Below are 25,761 nucleotides of genomic sequence, written 5' to 3'. Positions count from 1 at the left end.
ACGACAAACTCCTAAACCCCATATTTGCTTTATTTTTATGTGCATGGCATGATACCTATCTGATGCACTGATTTACTTCTGAACAACTATCAAGTAATATCAAAGTTTCCCTTCTTTTTTTCCCTGACATGTCCTTTGTTTATGGTACAAGTTATAGACAGAAGAAAATGTGTTCTGTTCTGTGTGGGATTAAGTAGGTGCTGCTTTTGTTGTGACTCAATCATAATGCTCCCAGAAATATACAAGAAACATGGCTTTGTGATGCAGAGGTGCAGGTGCGATGCTAAAAGGTGAGCTATTGAAGTCTTTGGTAAGAAAAATGGTGGTCGTGATAGAGGGCTCAGCTGATACCCTGAATGATAGATGGTTGCAGGGGGGATCTTCTTTTTTCTGTTCCTGTCTCTGTTTCTTCTATAAAATACAATGAAATCTTATTGCTGGGGATTCATTGCACGCTGGAGAGCTAGTGGTCAAGGCTTGTGTTGTTCCACAAAGAATGGCTGTGTGATGTTGAGAAGGAATTATAATCGTTCATCAATCTAATGGGTATCCATCATGAACACATGTCAAAAGGTGATGGGTGGGTGTGATTCCAAACCAGAATCTTGCGATTCCTGTTCTCCTTGGCCCAATTTCATGGTCAACCCCATTCCATTTGTTGCATGGTTGGTGATATCACCTTGACCCTTCTTTCTAGCCTGTCATCATCTGGACCTTGCATCACGTCATGTGTGTTTCATCATCATTGCATGCGTGGAGAGTATGATGTCACACATCCTAATGTCATCAAACATTCTTTCGTTGCAATTTCTTGCCTTTCTCCAAACCTTTGACACGTACATTTCCTTCCCTTTCTCGGACATTCCTGGCCATCAAGGCAATTACAAAAAAAGTAGGACTGGTTAATGTTTTGGTGATGAATATGATGTACGAAGGCAGGGGATGAGACTGGAATCAGATCACCCCGTGCAACACGCACATCCATTCATCACGCACGGCACTAACATCGGCCATGCATCACGCACGGCTTCTCTCCATTGTGAAACGAGACTTTGGCTTCTTCTATGGTGGACTTGACGACCAACGTCAGCCGTATCTGAACCATTCCAACTTCTACCATGTACAATTCCCTCTCCATGCTTTCATGGAAGTTCTCTCTCTCTCTCTCTCTCTCTCTCTCTCTCTATATATATATATATATATATATATGAAGCCCCCACAACCATGAAAGCTAAGCCACCTGATCGAATCATTCATAAGTTGATCGATTCCTTGAGGCATTGAGATGGCTTGCACACGGTTGCAGAGAGAGCTCATGGAATTCGAACGTGTGTTCCAGCACTTGGATGAGGATGGTGATGGGAAGATATCGCAAGATGAGCTGAGGAGGTGGCTGAGGACGATCGACGAGGAGTCGTCAGCAGAGCAGGTGGAGTTGTTGTTGGATGGGAATGGGGAGAGTTTGATTGGGTTTGATGAGTTCATGAGGTTGGTAGGGGTGGTTGGGGATGAGGAGGGGAAGATTAGGGAGCTGAGGGAGGCCTTCTGGGTGTTTGTGATGGACGGGGAGGGGTGCATCACGGCTAAGAGCTTGAGGAGGACCCTCAGTCGGCTAGGGTGGTCCAGGTCCCTTGAGGACTGCATGGTAATGATCCAAAGGTTTGACATCAATGGGGATGGAGTGCTTAGCTTTGAAGAGTTCAGGAACATGATGTTATGATACAATCTCTTTTCGTTTTGATCGCTTTCTCTCGGCTAAATCCTTGGTGCAAGCCCAGGAAAAGATCTTGTTTTTCATCTGTATCCTTCATTAGATGCTGTGAACCGAAGCATATCTTATTTCATTGGCAATATTCAATAAGACTGATCACCAATGCCTTGAGTTGAAATAAAAATAATGTAGATATCAATACATGTTTTTTTTTAATCAATAAGTAGTTAATAAGAATATCATGATGGGTGTTATGAGTTGTTTGACTTCTCACAACGGTTAAAGTTGTGAAATATGATTCAACCTCGTGAAGATCAGAGATATAAAGATAATATTATGTTGACGAGTGAACGTAGGAAATGTGTTTCTTAGGTTTCTATCTGACTCCTAGTTATAATCATTTATCTGAATTTCTGATTAAGCTGCTTGAGATCCGATAACCAATCCCTGATTATCATATAATATGCTTGTCTATTCTATACATTTGTTTTTGTTTGTCATATGCAAAATTTCATATCCACACAATTAGATACTGAAGGACATATAGGTTGAATAGTTAAACTTTATGACCACCAAATTGAAAGTATCATTGAATAAAATTAAATTAAGCCAATATCATATTAACATAGCCGCCTATTTTTCTTAAAGATCCACGAATACTGTATAAGATTATTTAGGATTACAAATAAAAGAGAATATTTGGATACCACTGGATACCACCCATATCTTTTTCTTCCTTCTTTTTACACACACACACACATATATATATATATATATATATATATATATATATATATATATATATATATATATATATAAATTAAATATATTTATAATCATTTAGATTTGGATACAAAAACAGATCCAGATGGATAATATGAAAGAAAAGTTATCTTGCTGACCTTCAAATGTGACAACAGAAAACAGACGGAAGGGTGAAATAACATTAACCCTTCCTTTAACTCATCCTCGTTCTTTTCTATCCCTTAATTTTTTTCATTTTTTTTCACCCTCAAATTATCCCACTAACTCAAAAACTTCAACCAAATAAAGGTTTTATTACTCCAGGAATATATTGGAGGTGGGACAAATCCCTTGTTGACCTGATTGATATTTTTCATTGCACCAAAATATTGTATGCACTTAGGAACAAGAGAGAAATGAGAGGAAAGAGATCCTGGTGATGACAAAAGGTGCGATGACGGACCTCAAGCAGAGTCCGTTGACCTGATCGACGTTCCACCGCACAGTCCATTCATAGCCAGCTATTCCAAGGTAGGAAGGCATATTAGATTTCACTGCTGACCACTGATACGGTTCTTAACCAGCTGACAGCCCTCAAGCAGATTCTGTTCAGGCTGAGCATTGACAATTGACACCAGCAGCCTGGAATCAGCCCATTCTCTCTCGCTGCACCTTGTAAGTGATCAGTGTTGTGCATAGAAAAATATCTGGATTTCCAGTTGCTCATGCTCACATGGTAACAGCTCGAGACGACTCAGTGTTGATAGCAGCAGTAGCTTCAGGGGACTACTGATAAAACTTACAGGAGTCCATTTGGTTGAAGCTATCCAACGTGTCAAGACGACCAAACAAATCAGAGATAACACAGCTTCCCAGATCATAACAGCACAACTTGAGATTGGGAGAAAGGGGGACGATGATCAAGAATACTGAATATGCAACCAATGAGCCAGTATGAAGTTTTCAGACCCTTATTTCAGTTTAGAATAACTAGCTAATGACAGAATCCAGTGACACCACTGGTATCCATCTATGAGATCATGCTTTACTACAATGAACGACTAGTTTACCCAGGAACCACAACAGGACATGGTACAACTAGATGCAAGCTTTAAAATTTCATAGAATCATTTTGATTCCATTGTAACCTTACACTATATACTTCCTATGGATTGTCGGACTCCAATTCCGAAATCCAAAATCTATCCTATCAAGTTGTTGAATCCAATTTTGGGATCCAATCCTGCTCTGCCGGTCATCGCAAACTCCAGCAGGGCATGAAAATTTACAGACACTTGACTGCAGCGTGATGAGCAATCCGAGCTCTCATGCTTTCAGCTCCATCAGTTGGAGCCCTGGATGACTTTGTGGTGTCTCTGGTGACCATGACTAGGAAAAACCTGCAACACGTTTATAACTGGTAATTAGTCTTGTGAACCCCCACAGTTGCAAATAGCATAGAACAATGCCACACAAGTATAAAATGCATCTAGCATTCTATTGAAAAGTTTGATGTAGGACAAAGCCTGTAAAATTATTGAATTCACATCATTGGTCCTATAGGAGTTTGGTCACTATACATGGCTAACGGAGTCATATCCAAAAAAAAGGTTATGATATGCATATCAAGAAAAACATGTCAATAAAGGAATGGAAACACGTTCCACCAGAAATCAGTTATGTATAACAAGCATGCAAAGCTGGCTGAGCACATGCAAATGAAGGGGACAATCTGCTTTAGTGCAAGAAGACAATTGATACAAAAATATAGCAATATTCTGATTGTAATATACTCTAACCTATCAAAGAAAAAACATTTTATAAGATGCACACCATTTATGACTTTTTGAGAGTGTTGAGAAACAGACATAAAAGGAGTGCATTTAATTGAAATCAATGCTCAGAGCTTCAGATTACTGCAAATAACAAAGGCATTGTTGTTACAATAAGGGAGATGTCGAATCTTTTAGCAGGCCTTAGCATTTCAAATTCCTTTGTCTGCTTGATTTGCCCCCAACCACTTAATATGTGTGCATTATACTGTTATGTCTTCTATTGAGTCACCAATATCAAAAATTTTAATAATGTAAGGATCTAATTTGACATGTATAAGTGGTGGAAGCAAATGAAAGCAAACAATGAATAACATTTTTTAAAAAAAAAAAAGAGCAACAACTCCAATCTATTTTGTAGGTTTAGGGCAAAATGCACCAAGAAGAGAATTAAACTACATATCTACCCGAAAACGATGTAACAACCCCATAATGAAGTACTTAATCCACATTTCTATTCAGAATCGAGCCATGTGGATCCACTACACATGGGCTTTGACTCAATGGATGAGAGGCATTGCAAGGAAAATGCAACACTAATGATTTCCACAATTTGTTCAAGAATTTTGGATTGTAACAAGCAATAGGGTAAAAGAGACTGATCTCTAATCAACTCTTAAAACATACTCTGGCTTCGGACGATAAGCAAGAAATATAGAAAGCATTGGCTAATTCTGGAAGATGGCAGGTCCAGGGCTGCACTATGTGGATTTGGTAGAACCAACCTGGTCATTTTTGTCTGAGAGCTTTCTTGCTTGCTTAACCCTTCATATTCGCTCGTTGGCAAGTTCTTAGGAAAGGATTTGTTACCATCTAGGAGTACCCCTCTGACTACTGAAGTTAAATACAAGGCTCTTATGCTCTCTATTGCATTGCCACGTCAGGGTTTTTTTTTTATTGTATCTAATTGTATTGTATTTAAATAGGTGGTGTTCTCCTACCTTTTTAATGAAAATGAAGTCCTGAAAGAAAACATGAGATTCTTTTGCAAACTATTCAAGTATTCCAGAAATTTAAAATTTTGGATAATTGTGGAAATTGAAGCCAAAAATGCATGAAGCTGAATAATAATGAAGAGATTACTAAATCATAGGATGTCCCCGTCATCTATCTCAAAAAATAGGAATTGAGGGAATTGAGAGAATATACAACAAGCTTCAAAAAACAACGAGTGTATTACATCAATTTCAAGAGGAAAAGTAAGTCTTAGAGTAGACCTCCAAGGATTCAGGATTTTACATCCACTGGGCAACAAAACTTCGCACTATGCTGTTGGACCACACATGGAAGTCATTGTTAACTGTAAATTAATTCACTGCTACAACAAAGATAAGTTGCTTTATATTCAAAATGAAATGGAGCTGTCATAACAATTTCAGTGATACTAAAGTTAGTGCAGAAGTTCTTCACCAAAAAGATGAGCTCTTTATAGCACCCTATTTAAGGAGTGTTAGTTACGTGAGAATCTGACTGTTTCAAAGTTGAGTTTGAATTTTTATTGGAAATGAAAATATCAAAGCAAATGATTTCCAATCCAATAAAACATGATGCCCTTGTAGCATTCACAAAGGAAAAAGAAAAAAGAAAAAAAAAAATAGAATTAAAAGTTGGATCAAGTTGGTTGTCATTGCCTATTAGTGCACCTAAAAAGTATGGAACTAAAGTCACTTTGGTGCAATTTCAAAATCCCTATCCGGCAAAACAACAAATCGTATACTCCCAGAAACAATTGTTGTTCATAGTTTTTCCATTTCTCCTTTTCTGTTCCCACTTTTATTCCACTTTGCATGTCAAACCCATGCCATTACAAAACTCAGGACAACTGAACTTGACAATTAAATCTTTGAACAAATGAGGCTAAGATCCAATTTAGTTGACATCCAAGTAAAGAGTTGCAGAAGATTCCGATCAAAATTACTGAACACAAGGTCAAACCTTTAGCGCTGGATACCGAACTACATTAGAAGAATGAGTCCACCAAGACAACTGACTCTCAAGAGAGGCTCAGGTCTGATTTTCCAATAACATCTAAGAAAAGAATGGATGGAGAGTTCTCATGAAATATGTTATTAAAGCAAGGAGCAGATCCTCAAACATAGATAAAGTAACCAATGTCGGTTGTTCTTCAGAATTCTCTTTGAATTACAGCAATAACTCTCTTTTACAAGTCCACAGCTAAGTCATTCTTAGTATTCCCCAGTCCCTTCCCCCACTTATCCCACCCCTTCCCCCACTTATCCCACCCCTCCTATCAAAGTGGGACTCTGCCTCCTCTCTCAAAGGTGGCAGGGCCCACTTATAGCACCAAACCACTCCTTAGCTAGGGTGCAGACAATTCATGTTCAGGTCAGATTTGGCTAGATCTGTACCCAAACCTGACAAGAGATTTGGATTCACTTTCCCAATTTTGGATTCAATCAAGTTTATTAACACATATTTTTAACAATCTAGAGCATATTTCAAAAATTACTATTTTGTTAAACAATTTTCACTAATATCTTAGCTTTCACCACAAAAAATGGTGATGATTAATTTATTGACTAGAATGCCATATTTGTATTATCATTTGCATATTCATGACCATAACTGATCAACTTTAACCATTCACTGAATGCCATTTCAGTGAAGTCAGATGAATGTTTGGTGGTTGTGGGTTCAAAGATAGGTACAGCTTTCTTCTCAGACTTGAGTACTTTTGCCTAATGAAACTGATGCCCATGGCTTTTTCTTCTGATGCAAACTCTTATATTAGACTAGTTTTTTTTTTTTAATTTTTAAAAATGTAAATCGGCAGATGATACATATAATTGAAATATAGAATGTGAATATATAGTACATAATATATACACACATACAAATACATTGACATATGTGAAATTTAAAAGGAAGACACCATAAGAATGTGTTCAATTACCAATGAATTATTTGTCAGATTATTGGTTTGCATAGTCATGAAACCTGCTAAAGCTAATTGGGTTAGAATTAGGATAAAACTTGCTTGTTTTCTATTGGATGTGTTATATTAGTGGTTTATCAGCCTCTATTGCTACCCTACATAAGGCGATTTGCCATTATAAACTGATGCATGAAATATAAAAAAGAAATGACAAAATCAACTAAAATATACTCTTAAAAAAAAAAGTTGATCCTAAACTGCAACTCAAGAAACTACCTCCAAAACAATCCTGATTCAATAATAAGCAATCTCTTTTCTCCCAACCATTAAAGTTTTAAAGAGAGTTCAGTACACCTTAATCTCGAACAGCCGCTATTATTCAGAAAAAGATCAGATTTTCGTATTACATTCACATGCTGAACTTTAAAAAAAAAAAAAATCAACATACCCACCGAGATATGCCAGTTATGAGTAATAAGCTGTTCTGCTGTCAACCATTTTCACTACAAGCCAGTAGAAGTTTCTGTTTGAATTATTTGGAGTACTGACTACCAGCATTTTCAAATTGTATTAACACAAAAACATAAAGGCAGCAAAGGTGAAATTGTAAAGTGCTTCCATAATGATGATCATAATTTAACAGAATTATATGCAAAACATGCAGGCATCCATGAATATAAAAAATAATTATAAATCTAGTTTCATTATTTTGAGATTAGTTATATGGGTCCCACTTCAACATTAGTTCCTATATAAGGCCAAGTCCTTAACAACAAGAAGTGTCCTCAGATTATTTACATGCATAAATGGATGCGGAGTCCAACTGACCTCTAGAATGCAAAGATGATAGCTTGCAAGGCAAGAATGCATGCGACTGACATAGCAGTACTGCTGTTCTTGGTCCTGCAGCAATCTAAGGATACCTCCTATCAATAGTAAATGCACATGACAGTCAGTTTGAATAACCATCGAGATCACACAGATTAGAAATGATGTTATACCTCAAGATGTTATCACCCTGATGTGCATTTCAGCTTGCTGTTTGGCCTGAACCACTGCCCGGCATAAACTGTGGAGAATAAGCAGGAACTAACAAGTGTGGTGGAGCTGGGATTGGTGCTGCTACACCTGTAACATGAACAATTTTGTTCACCAAGGACAGCCTTGTAAAAGAAAAGCATGTGTGCAGTTTGAAAGACAGGAAGCATAAAGTAATCTATGCAGATGACTTTTTTTCCAATCTTTTGGTGTTTGACATGATATATCTGGGAGTAACATCCAATAAGAAAACAAAACAACAACAATTATTTGTAGAATGCAAACGACAAGCATATATCAAATATTTGCCCACATCTTACTTTTCTGGTTTTATAGGCTTATAAGATATGGATCCTCAGAAAGCCATCGATAATCTAACCCTTAGCTAGTCTAGAAAGGTCTAAGTGAAAACTACAAAATGCCTAGGATCCCTTATCTTAACCCTTTTAATCCGACAACCTCACCTTTGCTGTCCCCAGCTGCCCACCCATATCAACCCAGCATCCATCCTAACAAAGATATCTTTTCTAGCTGTTAGTTGCCAATACATTACAACCCTGCACTATATTCATGCCTTCTACACACCATATGAAGAAAAACTACAACACACAAAGCAACCCTACAAATTTAGAAAGTCTATCTACTGTAGTTATGTCCTTTTACACCAATGAAACTTAATCCACAAAACAGAGAGAGGATTTTCCAAATGAAATTTTGCCTGCTGGATAGGGAGCTTGAATTGTGGGTCGCGGTGCAGATGTTACTCCATTGACATTTGGCCCACTGAATTGCACGAAATGATGGCCTGGCATTGTGTGGCCCTGAATTGCTGTATAACCATGCCCACCAGGGATAGGCTGGCCCAATTGCCCAAATGGGTAGACAGCTGTGTTTACAGCTCCAGGAACACCATAAATCTGAACGTATTGCTGCCCCATATAAGGACTGTAGACATTCTGCAAATGAAAAATGTGTCGTAACAGCGGAAGCAGCTGGTTGCAAATTTATTGCTCCAAAAGAAATGTTCACCAGAATAAGGATAAAAAATGATAGGGATTCTCAACCTGTGGATAGATGTATTCGGATCCATATGTAGTGTAACTGCAAAAGGAAGCCAATAAACCTTTGAATGTTTTACCTTTGGCACCTTTTATTAAACATAGACATATGATTAACTAAAGTTATCAATTATGAAAACAATTCCTTGAGAGGTAGAAGCAAAATGCAGCAAGTGTAAACTCTCACCATGATATAAAAACAAAAGTAATTTATGGAAAAAAGAAACTACAAACAATTGGTTTCGTAAAACATACTTTATTATCCTTTCTCATCTTTTTTCCTCAAGCATTCTCCACCCTACCAATTTTAACCTCATACAAACTCTACTGCCTATCACTACTGGTTTTCATCTTTTTTCCCCTTCCTTTTGTTTTTGGTTCTGTCTTCTTTTAAAAAGAATGGAAGTATCATTAATAAAAGAAACAGAATAGGGATTTTTTATCTTATTCACAAATCTCTTAGGTCATGTTTGGAAGCAGAGTGACGGAGGATAAAAAGGACTTAATCCAGCTATTTCACAAAACAACACCCACACCCCACTTATGCCGGTCAAACTAGCTTTTTATCCAGCTACTCCACTTAACCCAAAATAAATTACTCCACTCGAAGGGGGGAGTAATTTGTTCCTAGTCTAATTCTCCCAAAACTACCCATCCTAACCATTCTTTTCTTCTGTCATCTCCCAAATGGAACTCAAGAATACTTTAATATTTATTATATTAAAAATATCTTTTTGATATAAAGAGCATAATAATAACATGTTAAGCATTCAATCATTAACTAATCTATTATTTTAATATTTATCATAGTTAAAAATATTCAAAATATTATCTTATATAATATAATATTCTTACTATTATAGCACAAAACATATAGAAATAGTATTTTTGACATTCAATTATAATTGGCTAATTATCTTCCTATAGGCAGGGGCAATGTTATCCAGCCTATAAAAAGAAGTTCTCTCTTAACCTTCTTATTCCAATTTTCCAATCAAATAACATTCAAGTTTAACTTCTGGAATAAGAGATCCTGAAACAAACAGAATTCATGGTTAGTCCATTTACTCTGTGAAGTTACCAGAAAATAGAGAGTTAGGAACAGATTATTCCACTAAAACTATTCCGCTTCCAAATGCAATCTTACCCAAGTTTTGGATTTCAATCCTGCATATCATGTTAATTCCATAGCTGCATATTAAAACCAAAGTTGATAGTATGATACCTTAAGTTATTTTTTTCTCCTTCCTCATATATTATATTTCTAGTATTTTTAATTCAATTCTCCGAGTAACTACTTCAAAACCAAGGTATCTTTTATTAAGAAGATTGGTTCAAACAAATTCTAAATCAGAAAATTAACATTTGAGCCAAGTAATGAACAATGCTTCAGAAATCAACTTACGCATATGGTGGGTATGAATACCCATGATGGTAGCCAAAGGGAATTGGTTGGTGATGAGCAGAACTTCCGACGTATGTTCCACGTGTAGCTGGAACACCTCCAAGGTAGGGGCCTACTGACCTTGGGCGTGCTACAGAGAAGAAAATTGGGACCAAAAGGAACAACATTTGTATCATGGTAAATTAAATCATACGTCATAAGGCTAACTTAAAAAATACAAAGATAAACATGAAATGATTTCATTTTCTTCAATTTCTTCATGTTGTAATACCTTTTTTACCTTCTTTTCTTTGAAGAGAGAGAAAAAAGGGGTGAGAGGTTGAGTCATTGGGAGGTTGTACACCAGAATCTGAATATTGAGACTAATATAAATGTAGTAATATTTCAAACAAAGGCTTACCGTACTTGGATTAGGCATAACCAAGGATAAGGGGGAAACACCAGTATCCTACAATTAAGTCTACATGCTACATGCAGAAAATCAAGGCTACATTTCATTTTCAACAATGAATAAGAATTGGAATGGGAATGGAACACAATGAATCAGAATCACGATTCTTGTCCCCTTATTTGTATTTTATTAATTATTTTTTCTTTTATTTATATATTATATCTGAAATCAAATGTTTTATTTTGCAGTTTTATTTCAAATTGTTTATATTTATGTTTTTATATTTTATTTTTACTCAAATTTTTAGATTTTCATTTATTATTTTCTTATCTATTACTTATTATGTATTATTTTCTTTTCATATTATTTAATTTTTGATATCATCTAACATATTTTACCTTTCTATTCATTTTATCTAACAATTTATATTTATACTTATATTTTTATTTTAATAATAGTTATTTGTATTTTATATCTTTATTCTTTAACTCATGTTTTCTAATTTTTATTTACTTTTTTTGTTATAGTTAATTATTTTATTTAATTTTTAGTATTTTTATCTTTTCTGTTCAATAGTATTCCAAAATTTGTATTTCTATTTGATTTTGTCTTTAACATGAAGTGTACAATGCCCAATTGCTAGTATGTTATACATAGTAAAACTTTAAGTAATAGTTGATATAACATTACAGCGTAGAAACTTGATATTTTCACTATTTTTAATTTATATTTATTAAGTATTTATTTTTAATTAGATCATAATCATTGATAATAATTTATATAAAAATATATCTTTGCTACTATTCTATACCACAAATATTATTAATTAGTTTATTACCAAAACATAATCATTCGTTTCTATTTTCATGCGAACGACCATTCCTCCCATGTATGAGTGAAATCACCATTCCTTTAAATAAAAAAATTATAATTCCGTGGGAATTGTAAACCCATCATTTATTATTTACCAAATATTGCAATGAGGCCAAAGTTTTGGCCTCTATTCTGTTCCAATCAACGAAAGCTGAACCAGTACCGTCCGATATGCTAGTAGCCAGTTGGTATGGTACAGTACCATACCGTACCATACTATACTATACCGACAATAAAAAAATCAAAAAAAAAAATCCATCTGCCGATCTCTAAAAAAAAAAATGAAAACAAGGCCGAAGCGGTCCGTACATAATTGAGTGGTTTAGCTCGGTTCGGACCGGTTCAGGCCGATTAGGCCCTGATTCGAAAAATAGGGCTTAACCGGACCGTTTCCGTACCGGTTCGGCTTGGTATGGGCCGAACCGGGCGATTCAGTCCGGTTTGACAAACTATGGTTCCAATACTTATTCAAGCAAACCAAACATGGCATTAGAGTTTTGGCTTAAAATGCAATGAACCATAGATGAGAATAGCCACTCTAAAAGCTTTATTCTTCATATCAATTTGATCTTCATATATCAAGCATAAAAGTGAAGTCATACCATTATTAAAACAAGAATCAGAAGAAAAAGGAGGACAACAACTGAAATAATGTCAATAATTTTTTCATACTGAATATTTCTTAGATAGGAAAAAAAATCCATTTAATTTCTCAAGGACATAAAACCCTTCTAGAAAGAGATCTTTGAGACTCCCCTAAAAAGAGACCTTTAAGAGACAGAAAAAACAAAGGCACAACAAAAATTACTCCTAAAGAGACCATATTATGCTCAAAGAAATTTAATCGTACTAACTCAACTACAACTTAGAACCTGATGTCTCCTCCTTTAAGGACTCTAGCATGGATCCTATTATGCCTTTTTCTATGCATTATGTTGCATCGTGCAAAATCTAGCACTAATGGAAATCTGCAGGCCAAATGAGTTTACATAAGGAGGCAGAAGAGGATCTACAGCCTTAGTCACTGAAAATTAATGACAGGAGTATCTGCAATCTGATGATGTCACAATGAAATCCCAACTTGAATCTTCGAACTTTCTTTTGCATCTCTCTTTCAAGTCTCCTAGGACCTTATCATGATGATCTTTCATAAGGTAATTTTTGCAGATTCAATACATTACCACATGACCAAGTCTTAGTTGTTTGTAGGGATAGAGTTGTGATGGCTGAAGTCATTTCTAAGGATGGAAAGAGACAAGATGGAGAAAGAAAAGGAGTGGCTGCCTAAAAAAAGTGATCTGCAATTAAGGATGATCTCCAACCAAATCTGGAAGAATCTCCATATAAGGATGATATATAAGGTTTCCAATAAAAATTCTATACGGTAATTAAAAATAAGAGTTTCTTATTTTCAAAAAGATTTCATCCATCAGCTTTTATTCCCAATGTTCCATTAGCTTGTCTAACGGTACTACGGAACAAGGTATATCAGAGCAAGACAAACCATAATAGCATGTTTTGCTTGCATAAATGAATCTACCCTATTTTGTGTGAGCCACCAAGCCCAACAGCATTTCATGTTATATTCTTACCTGACTCAAAATACCTGCAAGAATCTCATTTTCCTGTTTCATCTGAGAATTTTCCAAATCCTCTCTCTCTCTCTCTCTCTCTCTGGGAATCCAGCAGACCCAAAGATTGCCCTCTCTTTGGTGTTTTCTTAAATCTCCTGTGCATCTGCCAATATCCTCTAAAACCCAAATCCCATTCAAATCATAATTTACCAACAGAAATAACATCTAATTGGTGACTCAAATTATTGAAAATATTCTTGGAATGAAACAGTGGCTATTATAATGGTCCTTATCAACCATTATAATAGGTAATAATGTACAATGATAGCATAATAACATTGACATTTAACTAACTCACAAGCTGCAGAATTAAAATTTATCTTGTGAATCAGAACGAAAGTTTGAATTCCAAATATCATTTTGCAAGCTGCCAGGCATACAGGTACATGTAGACAAAAGCTATGTGCATGAGGCTTGGACCACAAACAGTCCTCTATGAATGTAAGCCCCACATTTGATTCATGCAAGGCCAATGATTTAAGAGGGTAAAGTTGATTCATGCCATGTGTAAGTAGTGCTACTCTAGATGCACTTGTACATTTAGCTTTTTTTTTAATAACATTTTCCTTTTAGTGGGACAATGAAAATAGAAACAAAAGAGGCACTTATAACAACATGTCTATGAAACCTTCTTGTTTTTTCGTAGATAATAGCCTTGTTCTTTAAATGCTCTCTACAAACACAATAACATATTGGGAGGACTCCTAATAGTACCAATGGCTGTTATTTCACACAAATTATTAATGTAACACTTCTCTTCTTCCTAACTCTGCGTGTGCTTAAGCGTGCATCTAAGGTGCACAACCATCCATTTGACACTAGCTAGCATGCCAAAATTCAGAGTCAAATCTCAACACACCTAGCCATTTGAGTCCTAGAGCATAAATGGTAAGTCATCTATTGTTGCTTCAAAATTACTTACTATTAAATAATTTAAATTTGATATAGCACATATAATTAATACTATGATTTAATGACACTGTTGATATTTATATAGTACTTTAGGAGCATAAATTCATTTCGAGCTGTTAAGTTCCCTTTAAAAGTGAATAGCTGTACAATTAGTTGAATTGATCAATGACCCAAAAATACAGAGTTATTATTCTAAATAAAAACAATATATATAGTTTTCTTTCTTTTTTATAACTTAAATATGGTTGTTCATGTAAGTAACATATACATCAAGTATCTCTTAATGTGGGAGTTCTGTTACCTATTTAAGTTTGAGGATGATCAAAAGTAGGTTAGGCATTTTGTTTTCAATTTCATTGTAATTTCTGGATTTGTTCTAGGCAATATCTTTGATAAGCAAGGTTCGCCATTTCAATGCTGGACCCCGTAATGGTACCATCATATTATGGTGTCGGTACATGATTTGGTATGATATAAGACAATGTACTGAGTATCAATACGGTATGAGTAGAGGTGTGCAAATGGTTCGGTTAACCGAAAATCGAACCAAACTATTAATTATTTTGATGTTTGGTTTGGTTTTTTTCTGAAAATTTCGGTTTTGGTTTAAAAATGAACAAAAATTTTTTAATCGGTTCAGTCTTTGGTATTTAATTTGATAATTTTGGTTAACCAAAAATCGAAATTATCTGATCCCTTTTGATTTAATATTTATGTTTGGACTAAATATTACTTGAACCAGATGGTCTAGTTAAGTCGTGCCAAATCCCACGATAGATAACACGCTATGTTACCCCTTGTATTTGATCAATTCCCAATTGCACACCATCCACTATGCATCTACTTCACGAGAGGAGGTTCCTGTTTTGAGTTTAGAGTAGTTCATTTTCAAATGTTGATATTCTGAGAACATATTTATATAGATTTTGTGCTTTTTTTTTCTTTATTTCTTTGAGACCTCATTTAGGTAAGTCAGATTAATGTTATTTCTTTGGTTGATATTCATGTTTAGGAGAATCTGTGACAAAATCTCAGAGTGGATTTTTTTTTTAAAAAAAAAACTATCTTTCATGATTTATTTAGTCTAATTTTGAATCAGACTCACTTATTACGTCCTTTCTAAACCATGGTCCACCTAGACTAAGCCCAAGTACAATTCTGTAGCCCAAATAATGAAACTATTAAAGAATTTGATAAGTCTAAATCACAATCAAAAGCCCAGCATAAAGAAGCCCATAATCGAATTACCGAACCGAACCAAATTATTTTGGTTTGGTTTGTTTGGTTTTATGCTATTTCGGTTCGGTTTAAACTGAAAAAACCGAATGCACACCCCTAGGTATGAGACACCTATTGGTGTGCGACGTACCAGATGGTACGGTAACCATGCTGGTAAGTATTGTAATCTATATGTTGAGTACAATTAATCTATACAAGTCTTATTATTGGTACGAGACACCATATTGGTGTGCCCCGTACCAGATGGTAGTTGTAAACCATGCTGGTAAGTATTGTAATCTATATGCTGAGTACAATTGATCTATATAAGTCTTATTATTGATATAGGTTAGGTCGAAATCTCTTCATATCACTGGGACTGCATTTTAAGGTAGTTTGACACCATGAACTAGGGCTTGCCCAAATGGTTACACCCCACAAAAACCTAATTTAGGTCCTCAAATCCAAAATTGAAAGTTAGATACCTGCATCTTATAACCCTATTGTTGTTAACTCCTTTTACCTTAGCTATCCTACATGACTACATCATTTCTACCATTTAACCCCCAAATCGGTGCCTGTGTTGGTATACTAGTTTAATCAAATATGGACGATAATGCTATATCCTCAATTAGGGATGCTTTGTGACAAACATGAAACACTGATGATTGTTAAGTTAGACCACGCTCCATACCAATGTATTCACCATAGTATTAGTCACAACCCCCTCCCAAATTCTTGGTGAATCATAACTATGAGTTTGTCAAATAATTAAGCAAATGATGATCTGAAAGTATGAATCTTTGACTAGTTCATGAGTTTCCTATTTACCTAACTATAGGATGATGAAAGAGAAAATTTAGGATAAAGAAGTTGGATGTCATGGTAATTGGTCTTCAAACACTTCATTCGCTCCTGAAAGATCCAAACTCAAAAATCAATGTTAGCCCACCCAAATTGGAGATGCCTTGCTAATTATGATTTACACCACTAAAAATTCTTAGGAACCAAAAATCATACATTTTGGAGGTTATTAACCTATTCATTGAGTATAGAAGTAGATGGCTCTAATAGCATCACAAATATTTTGCTATGATCTATATATAAAATCTATCAATAGTAATAAATCCATGTATTGAAATTTATACATCATCATCAGTAGTGCAAATTTTCAATTCATGTGCCTTATCATGCACATTAGCACGATTACCATTCATTTTTATATCCTGGATAGACAGAATCTTCTACCTAGTGTAACACATCTACTCCAAAATCTTCCTAGGATCTCGAACCCACACCCACACTTGCTCCCATTTCTGGCAACTACATCTGAATAAACCTGATGCATAACTAGGAAACTACCAAACTATATTGTTTTTGTTTTATAGATAATTTTAATGGTGTAGATCTTCAATTTGGAGAGCTTATTATTGATTCAAACCAGTGGTGTGGATCTCCAATTTGTATAGAGAGATTATCACCAATGGTGTGGATCTCCAATTTGGACAGTTTTTTTATTGATTCAAACCATAAAATCATTTAGCAAAGATATTTCGATGCATAATCTCTCTGTGTAATTGATACATAAATACATACAAACATCTGAAAACACTGATGTTGAACGAAAATATTTATAAGTCAAGGTTTTTGGAGGTTAAAAGTCTAACATGTCAAGACATCTAGATGCTCTACAGTTGTGCCAAGTATCTAGGTAACATTGCTAACAAGGTGGCAGAAAACAAGAGTACAAGAATGAAAAGTCAGAGGTATAGAGCAAGGCAAGAAAACCACATCATCAAGAGAGAGCAATGTGCTAATAAACTGAACTATAACATGAATATATTTCTAATATTTAGGTGAGAGATGGTGAAAAAATGAGGACATCTTTATACGATAGTATTAAATGGTACACCAAAGCAATTGGTGGCACATAATTCATAAAAAACAAGCTTAATAAGCACATAACAAGACTTATCTTTCTGCTTATGGAAGAAAAAAATGTGTTTTTGAAATTCCTGTTCTTCTAGTTATATGTGGAGAGCCAACCAGAAATTTACCAGCTTGATCAGTGTTTATCAGGACGCATCCAAAAAGGAGGCTTATGTTTTCAAAATTCTTAGAATTATATCAGACTTGCTCAGACTTCTTTAAAATTAGAAAAGTTATGCCTTGAGTTCTTTTGATATCTTCTTCTGGTAGCGTACAATCATGTATTGAAAGTGTGGATTTCTATTAGTAATCTGTACCATCTATGGAAAGACACTTCTATCTTCTTTTTCTTCTTCATATACAAATCACAACATTTTCAGATTGCCCTTATTTTGCTGGTACAGGCATTGGTCTCCCTACTCAGGATGTCTGATTCAGTCCAGAGACATTATATCTTATATCGAACTTGACGGTAGATCTCGAACCTTAAACTTGAGATGAACAAAAATAAGAGATGCCACTATATGTCCATCAACGTTCTTCAGGAAATTCTAAAGAAAAATTGTATTAAAGGAAATATTGATGCAGCCAAAGAAAGATGGGACTTGAGATCAATTAAAAAGGTCATATATCAATGCAATCAAACAGTAGCAGATGAAAAAGAAATGCTATAACCCCTCATCCAGCACACTGGAGACAATGAATGACATGGTGCCTGCCATAATCCAATTAAAGCACTGCCAGTGTGATGAGTCATTTAATCATACAAACATGGAATGCATGAATTAAAAGTCTTAACTTGGGAATTACCCATAGTTAGTGGCATAAAGCAGACAAATCATACAGAGGAAACACAACCAAAAACAACCGTATTGTATTGCATGAAAGGCCACCAGACCACAAAATTTAACCAGAAAAAGACAAGACCGATATCATCAGTGAACTCCTACAACTCTAGACTGGAATCAATTCACAAATTTTGAGAAATAATGGAGAACGAATAAACAAGAACGAACAATTCAGCACCTTAAGACAAAATTCTCATTAAAAAGAGCAATCAACCCTATATGCAGAAAATTACCAAAAGTTGGACAGGCTGAGGCCGCCCCAGCGAAGCCAAGTTACAATTCGCCCGTCTGCCATCTATAACCGGGCTTGGGTCGGCGCATGCCCTTCTTGCAGATTCTGGGTCACGAAAGGTCACCTAAATCCTCCACACCAATCCACACGCCATTAAAGAAAATCAGCAGCAATCCCCCATAATAAGAACATGAAAACAAGAACAAAAAAGATCGAATCTTTTCCCCGTTACGCAATTAAAGAAACAATCTTTCTTTCGGATTATCCAGAAAGACCAGGACAGGAAACACTCACAAAACCGTAGCCCTTCGACCTCCCGGTGTTCTTGTCAGTAATCACGACGGCCTCGAGGATCTCGCCAAACTGCTCGAAGTGGCGGCGCAACGTCTCGCTTTTGGTCTCCCAAGCCAGCCCCCCAACGAAGACCTTCGTGTAGGTCGTATCCCCGAAGGGGGATTTCAAGAAGTGGAGCCCGGAGCTCGAGCTCGACGCCGATCCCGACGCCGAGCCCGGGCCCGGGCGATGAAAAGCCATGGAATCCAAACCAGGAGAGGCCTAATTCGGAGATCCCAGGAGCCGGATAGGGCTACAAAACGGGGAGAATTAAGAGAGATAAGGTGATCCTGTGATCGATCACGAAAACCCTAGGTAGGGCTTAGAAAAACCCTAACCTTGATGAATTGGAGCAAAGATTGGGTCAAAGGGTACATAAATTTGGTGCGAGTCACCGTAACACGACATGGAACCCCTCCAATTAGAAGATTGCTAAGAGAATTGAAGCAATCTCTCCGCTCTGCAAAGATCGCAGAGCAGGAGAAGAAGGGACAATGATCTCGGAACGGGAAGAAAAGGGAATTCCTGAGAGGATTCTTAAAATATATATATTTTTAATAGCAAATGGGCGCGGGCCCTTTTATTCGGTTTTTTTTTTGGTCCAAACCCCTGGAGCCCTCGTCTTTATATATATATATATATATATATATGACCATTTTGTTATTAATGATAAATAAGATAATTAATTTGGCCTTTAGTTTCGCTTCAGTGGCTGGCTTCATCTCCAATTCAATTTTTTTCATAAACCTTATCAACCTATTATAATTTTGAAAAAACAGTTTCATTTTTTTAATTTTTTTTCATGTATATATCAATTTGCAAACATAATTCCTTTGAAAATCCTTTTATTTCATGACTATTAAATTTAGCATGTCAAATGCATGATATATAACTTTCTTTAAGGATGCCAACCGGTGATGCTGGAAGTCCTTGATAGGTTGAGCACTTTGTTATGACTTTAAATCTTGCTTCAAGCATGATTCATGATTTCAAAAAAATAGTCCATTTTCCTTTGAAAAATCTTTTTTGGCAGGTAAAAACAAATGGCCCTTTATTTTATATTGATTATAATTATTTAGCACGGTATATGAGTTGTTGTAACTTCTAATTAAGTGACCTTCTGGTGTTTCTACCTAGGATCAAGTCCTCTCCTTCTCATTACATTATTTATTGAGTTTCATGGGAATGATTAAATATCACCAGAAGGTGACAAACTGGTAGAGAAGACAAAAATGAAAAAGAAAAAGAAAAAAAAAATATAATCAATTCTATATATGCAAAAAGAAAGTAAAACATGGTGAATAACTGTTCTCTTAAACTTACTGGATTTTCAAAGGCCTGCCATAATCTATTGCTCATATCTTATCTCATTGTCAATCATAACTGAGTGTTGGTTTTTTACTTATTGCTGACAACTTGGAAGCATGAGCAACAACTCTTTATGATGAATTAATTTGCTATATTAAACATAATTGAGGTATCCATTTGTTGGAAATAACCTTACCTTCATTAAAGCATATTCATTTGCTCCGAGTTTATCGAAGAACCGATGAAGTTCTCCTGACAACAATTGTTATTAGTTAAGAACTTCAACTACTCAAGTCTCAGCAAATAATCCTGATTGAATGAAATCGCATTCAGAACAACCTAGTCTGACAATCGACAGTTGACACTGTATTAATATTTTTATTTGGGTACGAGACACTATATTAATTAATGTTCTAAATGTATTGCAGTATGGGCTAAATATGACTCTATGCTTCGGAAGTCATGTTTATATTGATATAGACTGTATTAGTGTAAGTGTGGTCAGTTTCTGTTTTCATGCCGAAGAAGTTTGCGTGGATCCACAAAATCATATTAGTGGATAATGTTCTTGGAAGTCACGAAATCTCAAAAGCTTCCAAATTATATACAGAGAGAATCCAAAGTAGGATGATGGGAGTTGTGATGGAGGATAATTGCATCTTTTGTTTGAATGGTTAGCTACTTCGATGGTACAAGCTTTATTTAATGGAAAAAAACAAAGAAGTCACTTTCTAAAACCTGGTAAGGACCCACCTGAGCTGGTTTGTATTTTTTTTAAGTCCTTGTTACACATCATGGACCACATATTTATCAACAAGTTGCAGTGAAAGTACTAAACCCATGCTGGCTGAACCTATGGACAACACTTTACTTTGATTTCGGCTGAAATTTTTCTTGAAGTATCACACTCAACAAGGCAAAGAAATGATACCTCCAACTGTTTGATCTGAATTTAAGTAATATAAAGTGATTATTGGCTTTACAACTGAGTCCAAGATAGGGGAAAAAAAAAAACTTTTCTGGTTCCAACAGAACAAGAGGAGAGTAGACCCTCAATTTAATTACGATTATATGTGTTCTATAAGCAAGCAAAACTTTTCAGTTCCAAATTTAGAGAGCAGGTGATATAATATACAATTTGATAAATTTCTGATTAAAACAAGAAACAAGAAAACAAAGAACAAGAGAACCTAGAAAAAACACGTTGGGTTGTGAAAATTACATAGAAAAAACAAAGACATATAGATTCTAGTCATCTCTGTGATAGTAGTGTTAATTTAAAAGAGGACTATGGAAACTATGACCCTCTAGATCCCCCAAGAGACCTGCTGCTCTGAATATTCAACAGTATCAGCAAGGGTTGCTTCTGGTGTCCTGCATTTCCAGCCCAACTTCTGTAATTTCTCTGAGGTCATGAGTATTTGGATCTACTTCAATGAAACTGCAATTTGAGGAAAAAAAATCAAAGAAAAAATTGAAAAAAGGATCATATGGTATTTTCTCAAATAAAAAATTGGTAATAAAGCTTACTTCTTTTGTTAAGTGTAGTTTGGATATAAATCTTTAGAATGTCAGCCATTTCGTTAATGGGGTGCACAATTGCATCTCCAACATTGACAAGATGCAACATCTTTTTCTTCTTGGGTCTGGGACCTCCTGTAGTGCGATCATATTCAGGAAAACCATCAGGAAAGCTGAAACCAAAAAACTTCTAGCAGAAAGTACATTTGCACATGTATCTAAAATATGAGGATTTTAATAACTAAAAATATGATGGCAAATCGGATACGATAAACACTTCAGCTACATGATTCAAACTCTCTAAAGATATTGTTGATGCAGAATTTCACCGATGTCGGAGAAGCTGGAGTCAAGAAAATCGCGGCCGCCGTCGGGACCTGCAAGAAAAGTCTAAATCGAAGTTGGAGGTGCTCCGATAAGATCCTCCGACGCTCAAGTCAGTACTCTGTCTCAACAGAAATGGAGCACTCGAATGGAATTTTAGCAGATTTCAAGATAGAGTTTAGAGCTTAGAGAAGAACGTATTGGAGGATCTTTTTATAGACGGGGGAGCGTAACCGCTTGACAACAACGTCCGTAACTGCCTGGTAGTGGGCCGTTCAGGACCACGTGGAGTTTGTTACGGAGAGTGGAGTGGTGTCCATTGTCGCGACTTGCCAAGAGTGGTGGGGCCACGTGGAATCTGTTATAGAGAGTGGAGTGATGTCCGTTGTCGCAACTTGCCGGAGAGTTCGGGTTGGATGGCTGAACTTGGCTGGGACGTCTGGTGGAGCGAATGGCTCTTTGTCTCAGCAATCTAAGAGAAGCTCGGATGTTTCGAGGTTCTGACGGATCAACTGTTTTGGGTGCCTTAGGCGCTGATGCTGCAGGCGGAAGTCATCTGCTGTAGAAGCTCGGATGAAACTTTCTGTGGAGAAGTCCGGCAGGAGTCCGATTGCTAGAGAAGTCCGTCTGGAATTTGTCTGATGTAGAAGCTCGTCTGAAGACTGTCCGCTGGAGAGGTCCGGTTTCATGAGGAATCTGACAGAAGGTCGACCGATAGTGGAGTTCGGATGGCGTTGTGGAAGTTCGTCCGTGGAGGAGTTCTGAGGACACTGTGAAAGGTCGACCGCTGGAGGAGTCTGGGATGCATTGTGAAAGTTCGTCCGCTGGAGGAACTGGTTGGAGGTCAACTGCTGAACGAGTCCGGATGTACTGTGGAAGCTCGGACGGCCGAGGGAGTTCAGAAAACGCCGCACAAGATCGGAAGCCAGAAGAGTCCTGGAGGGTTGCCTCTTACGAACTTCGACTGGGTTATTTTATATCCAACAGATATCAGCAGAAGTATAGCTGAATTATGCTTTTAAATGGGCTAACTACTTAATTAGATGAATGATAGAACCGACAAGTTTAGGATCTGATGCTGTTTCATGCACAGAGACATCTTTCCTTTTCATGCTGTGGACAATGCTGTGCCATCCGTAAAAATATGAAGAGGTTCTTCAACATTAATGCCTAAATTATAACTTTCAATAGGATTATACTTGGGGAGGCTTCAGCAAGCATTAACTATATTCTGATGACCAGCGCCAATAAGACCTGTTAGAGATCAAAGTTAGATTTGTCCCGGGCTCAAGGTTGAAGGGTCTAAAAAGAACAGAATATCCATAAACGAGATGATAGAACTAGTGAGAAACAATCTGAGATTGCTCACTTTGATGTAGGCTAGCCCTTATCTTATTTTCTGATTCAGTCCGAGACATTATATCTTATATTAAACTTGACAGTAGATCTTGTATATATGCTAAACTTGACAAGAACAAAAACAATATATGCCACTATATGTTCACCAGAGTTCTTCAGGAAATCCTGAATCAGAATTGAATTAAAGGGAAATTCCGAAGAAAGATGGGACTTGAGATCAATTAAAGAGGTCACATATCAACAGAAACAAACAGTAGCAAATGAAAAAAAAGAGAAGCTATGATCCCCTCATTCAGCAAACTGCAGACAATGAACAACATGGTGCCTGCCAACATGCACTTAAGCACTGCCAATATTATGAGTAATTTAATCGTACAAACGCAGAATGCCGAAATATATTTATTTTTTAAATGTATTTTATATTTATTATATTATATATGAGTAGTAAATATGAATTTTTTTAAGCATTAGCAATTTAACATGACTTTTTATTTTTTATTTTTTCCAAACTTCTTTTCTAAATATGCTTGAAAGTAATGGAATGTGGTCGAATTTGTTTGACAGGGGAGAGGTGGAGCACTAACAGAATGTGGTGGAACTTGTTATATGGATGTTTTGTTTTGTTTTTTTGGGTGGGGCTGGCGGCGGTGTGGTGGGGGTGGGGGTGGGGGTATTGGGGGGAGGCCAAAAGTAGGTTGGTGGGGTGGGTGGGGAAGCGCCAAAAGTTGGTCCTCATTTTATATCTACGCTTAATCACTTTGGATGCGTAGTAAGGTTCTCATGCATGTCCACACCCTCGTAGGAATGACAAGACCTCCAAAAAAAAAAAAATTTTTGCTCAAATTAATCATTGAATTTTATAATGGATCCAGCATACTTCTCCTGTTTAAACTCAGGTGCCCTCATTAAACTAATATTTAAATCTAATTATAAATATTACGATCAACTCATAATCAACCAAATGGATCAGTGCTATACTGTCTTTTAGTTTACATAGACTTCGGATTGAATGTATTTTGATATTGTTTATAATATTCTAAAATTTTATTTAAAAAATAACGAAAAAATATTATTTAAATTTTTAATCTTGTATAAGTATCCAAGATCTATCTAGTGCATAATGTATGTGAAAGTAAATATATACTATATAGATCCTCACACCTTATCTTATATTTAGATATTTTTATAAATAGATCTAAATAAATAATTTAATATCTATTAATATTTTACATCTTGGAAAGATAAATTAAAGAGAAGTCTACCTAAACTTTTTTGAGATCCAGGATCCAATTAATTAAAGCATCAAGGATCAAAATTGGAAATAAACCATGGGAAAGGCTGTTTGTCCTGGCCTTTCCTAGTAATAATTTTAAAACAAGCCACAATTAAGTATGGACCACTGATCTTCGACAATTTTGTCAAACATAGATCACCATTTTCTTTGGTACTTATAAACCTTGGATCCCAATGACGTCATCCCATTTGATTTAAAGAAATGTCCAGTGACATGCTTCACTAACATAAATTAAAGTAATCAAAAAGTTGAAGAATGTATCCGTGTTTTATTCAAAATGTAACTTTAATGTTATTAGCTCTATCTAATCATGAGATGGGGTTAAGAACACTCTGTTTAAACATAAATTAAGATCAATATATCCTACCTTATCCGGGAATTGCTTATACCCATTGAAGATTAAAAAAGTTAAACTAGAAAGCCTAAAAGTATGACTATAACCTTATTCTTTGCTTCTAATTATTGATGGCAAGCTCTTCTCTTATGGGCTAGTCTGGTAGCTAGACAATTAGTTTTAAGTCAGCTAGTATGGTTAAAAGTTAGTTTTGCTCTTCCAGTAATGGTCCGAAGATCCAATTATCCTCAAGTCCTTTAGATTAAAGTTTTAGCACAACCAGTGGATCAAAATAAACAAAAAAGTCCGACATGAAATTCTTCGTATTGAGAGAGGCCTTATTTTGATTTTTGCCATTAGGTAAATCTAGACTTGGCTTCAAATTTTTTTGTTGGATGAGGATTATGGATTACCCATGTAGACTAGGCCTAACTTGATCTTGGATAGTAACTGAGTCTGAATCAATCAATACCAAATTTGATCTAATAGGTTTAGAGTGTTTGCATACTAAGAAATTTGAAATAAATTAGAACACATGATGTGTAGAGTTACAATGATGAGTTTTGA

At 35.8% G+C, this 25,761-nt stretch overlaps 2 protein-coding genes across 2 annotated transcripts; one reads left to right on the top strand and one right to left on the bottom strand.

Annotated features, from left to right (window-relative positions):
* The first annotated feature begins 1,285 nt into the window (after nt 1–1,285).
* LOC140851246 (putative calcium-binding protein CML19) lies at nt 1,286–1,720 on the top strand. Its single transcript, XM_073242806.1, has one exon. The coding sequence runs from the start codon at nt 1,286–1,288 to the stop codon at nt 1,718–1,720; it is 435 nt and encodes a 144-aa protein (XP_073098907.1).
* A 1,692-nt stretch (nt 1,721–3,412) lies between these two features.
* Nucleotides 3,413–19,641, bottom strand: LOC105049378 (uncharacterized). Its single transcript, XM_073242562.1, has 8 exons — nt 19,016–19,641; nt 18,728–18,845; nt 10,685–10,820; nt 9,286–9,322; nt 8,940–9,177; nt 8,185–8,311; nt 8,012–8,109; nt 3,413–3,855 (listed from the first exon to the last, which is right to left on the bottom strand). The coding sequence occupies exons 1-6, from the start codon at nt 19,253–19,255 to the stop codon at nt 8,214–8,216; spliced, it is 867 nt and encodes a 288-aa protein (XP_073098663.1). The 5' UTR covers nt 19,256–19,641; the 3' UTR covers nt 3,413–3,855; nt 8,012–8,109; nt 8,185–8,213.
* Between the last annotated feature and the right edge of the window lie 6,120 nt (nt 19,642–25,761).

This window comes from Elaeis guineensis, chromosome 8, assembly GCF_000442705.2.
Source record: "Elaeis guineensis isolate ETL-2024a chromosome 8, EG11, whole genome shotgun sequence".
Classification (NCBI taxonomy): domain Eukaryota; kingdom Viridiplantae; phylum Streptophyta; class Magnoliopsida; order Arecales; family Arecaceae; genus Elaeis; species Elaeis guineensis.
The sequence above is the reverse complement of the archived record's forward strand: the minus strand, read 5'-3'. Positions and strand labels throughout refer to the sequence as shown.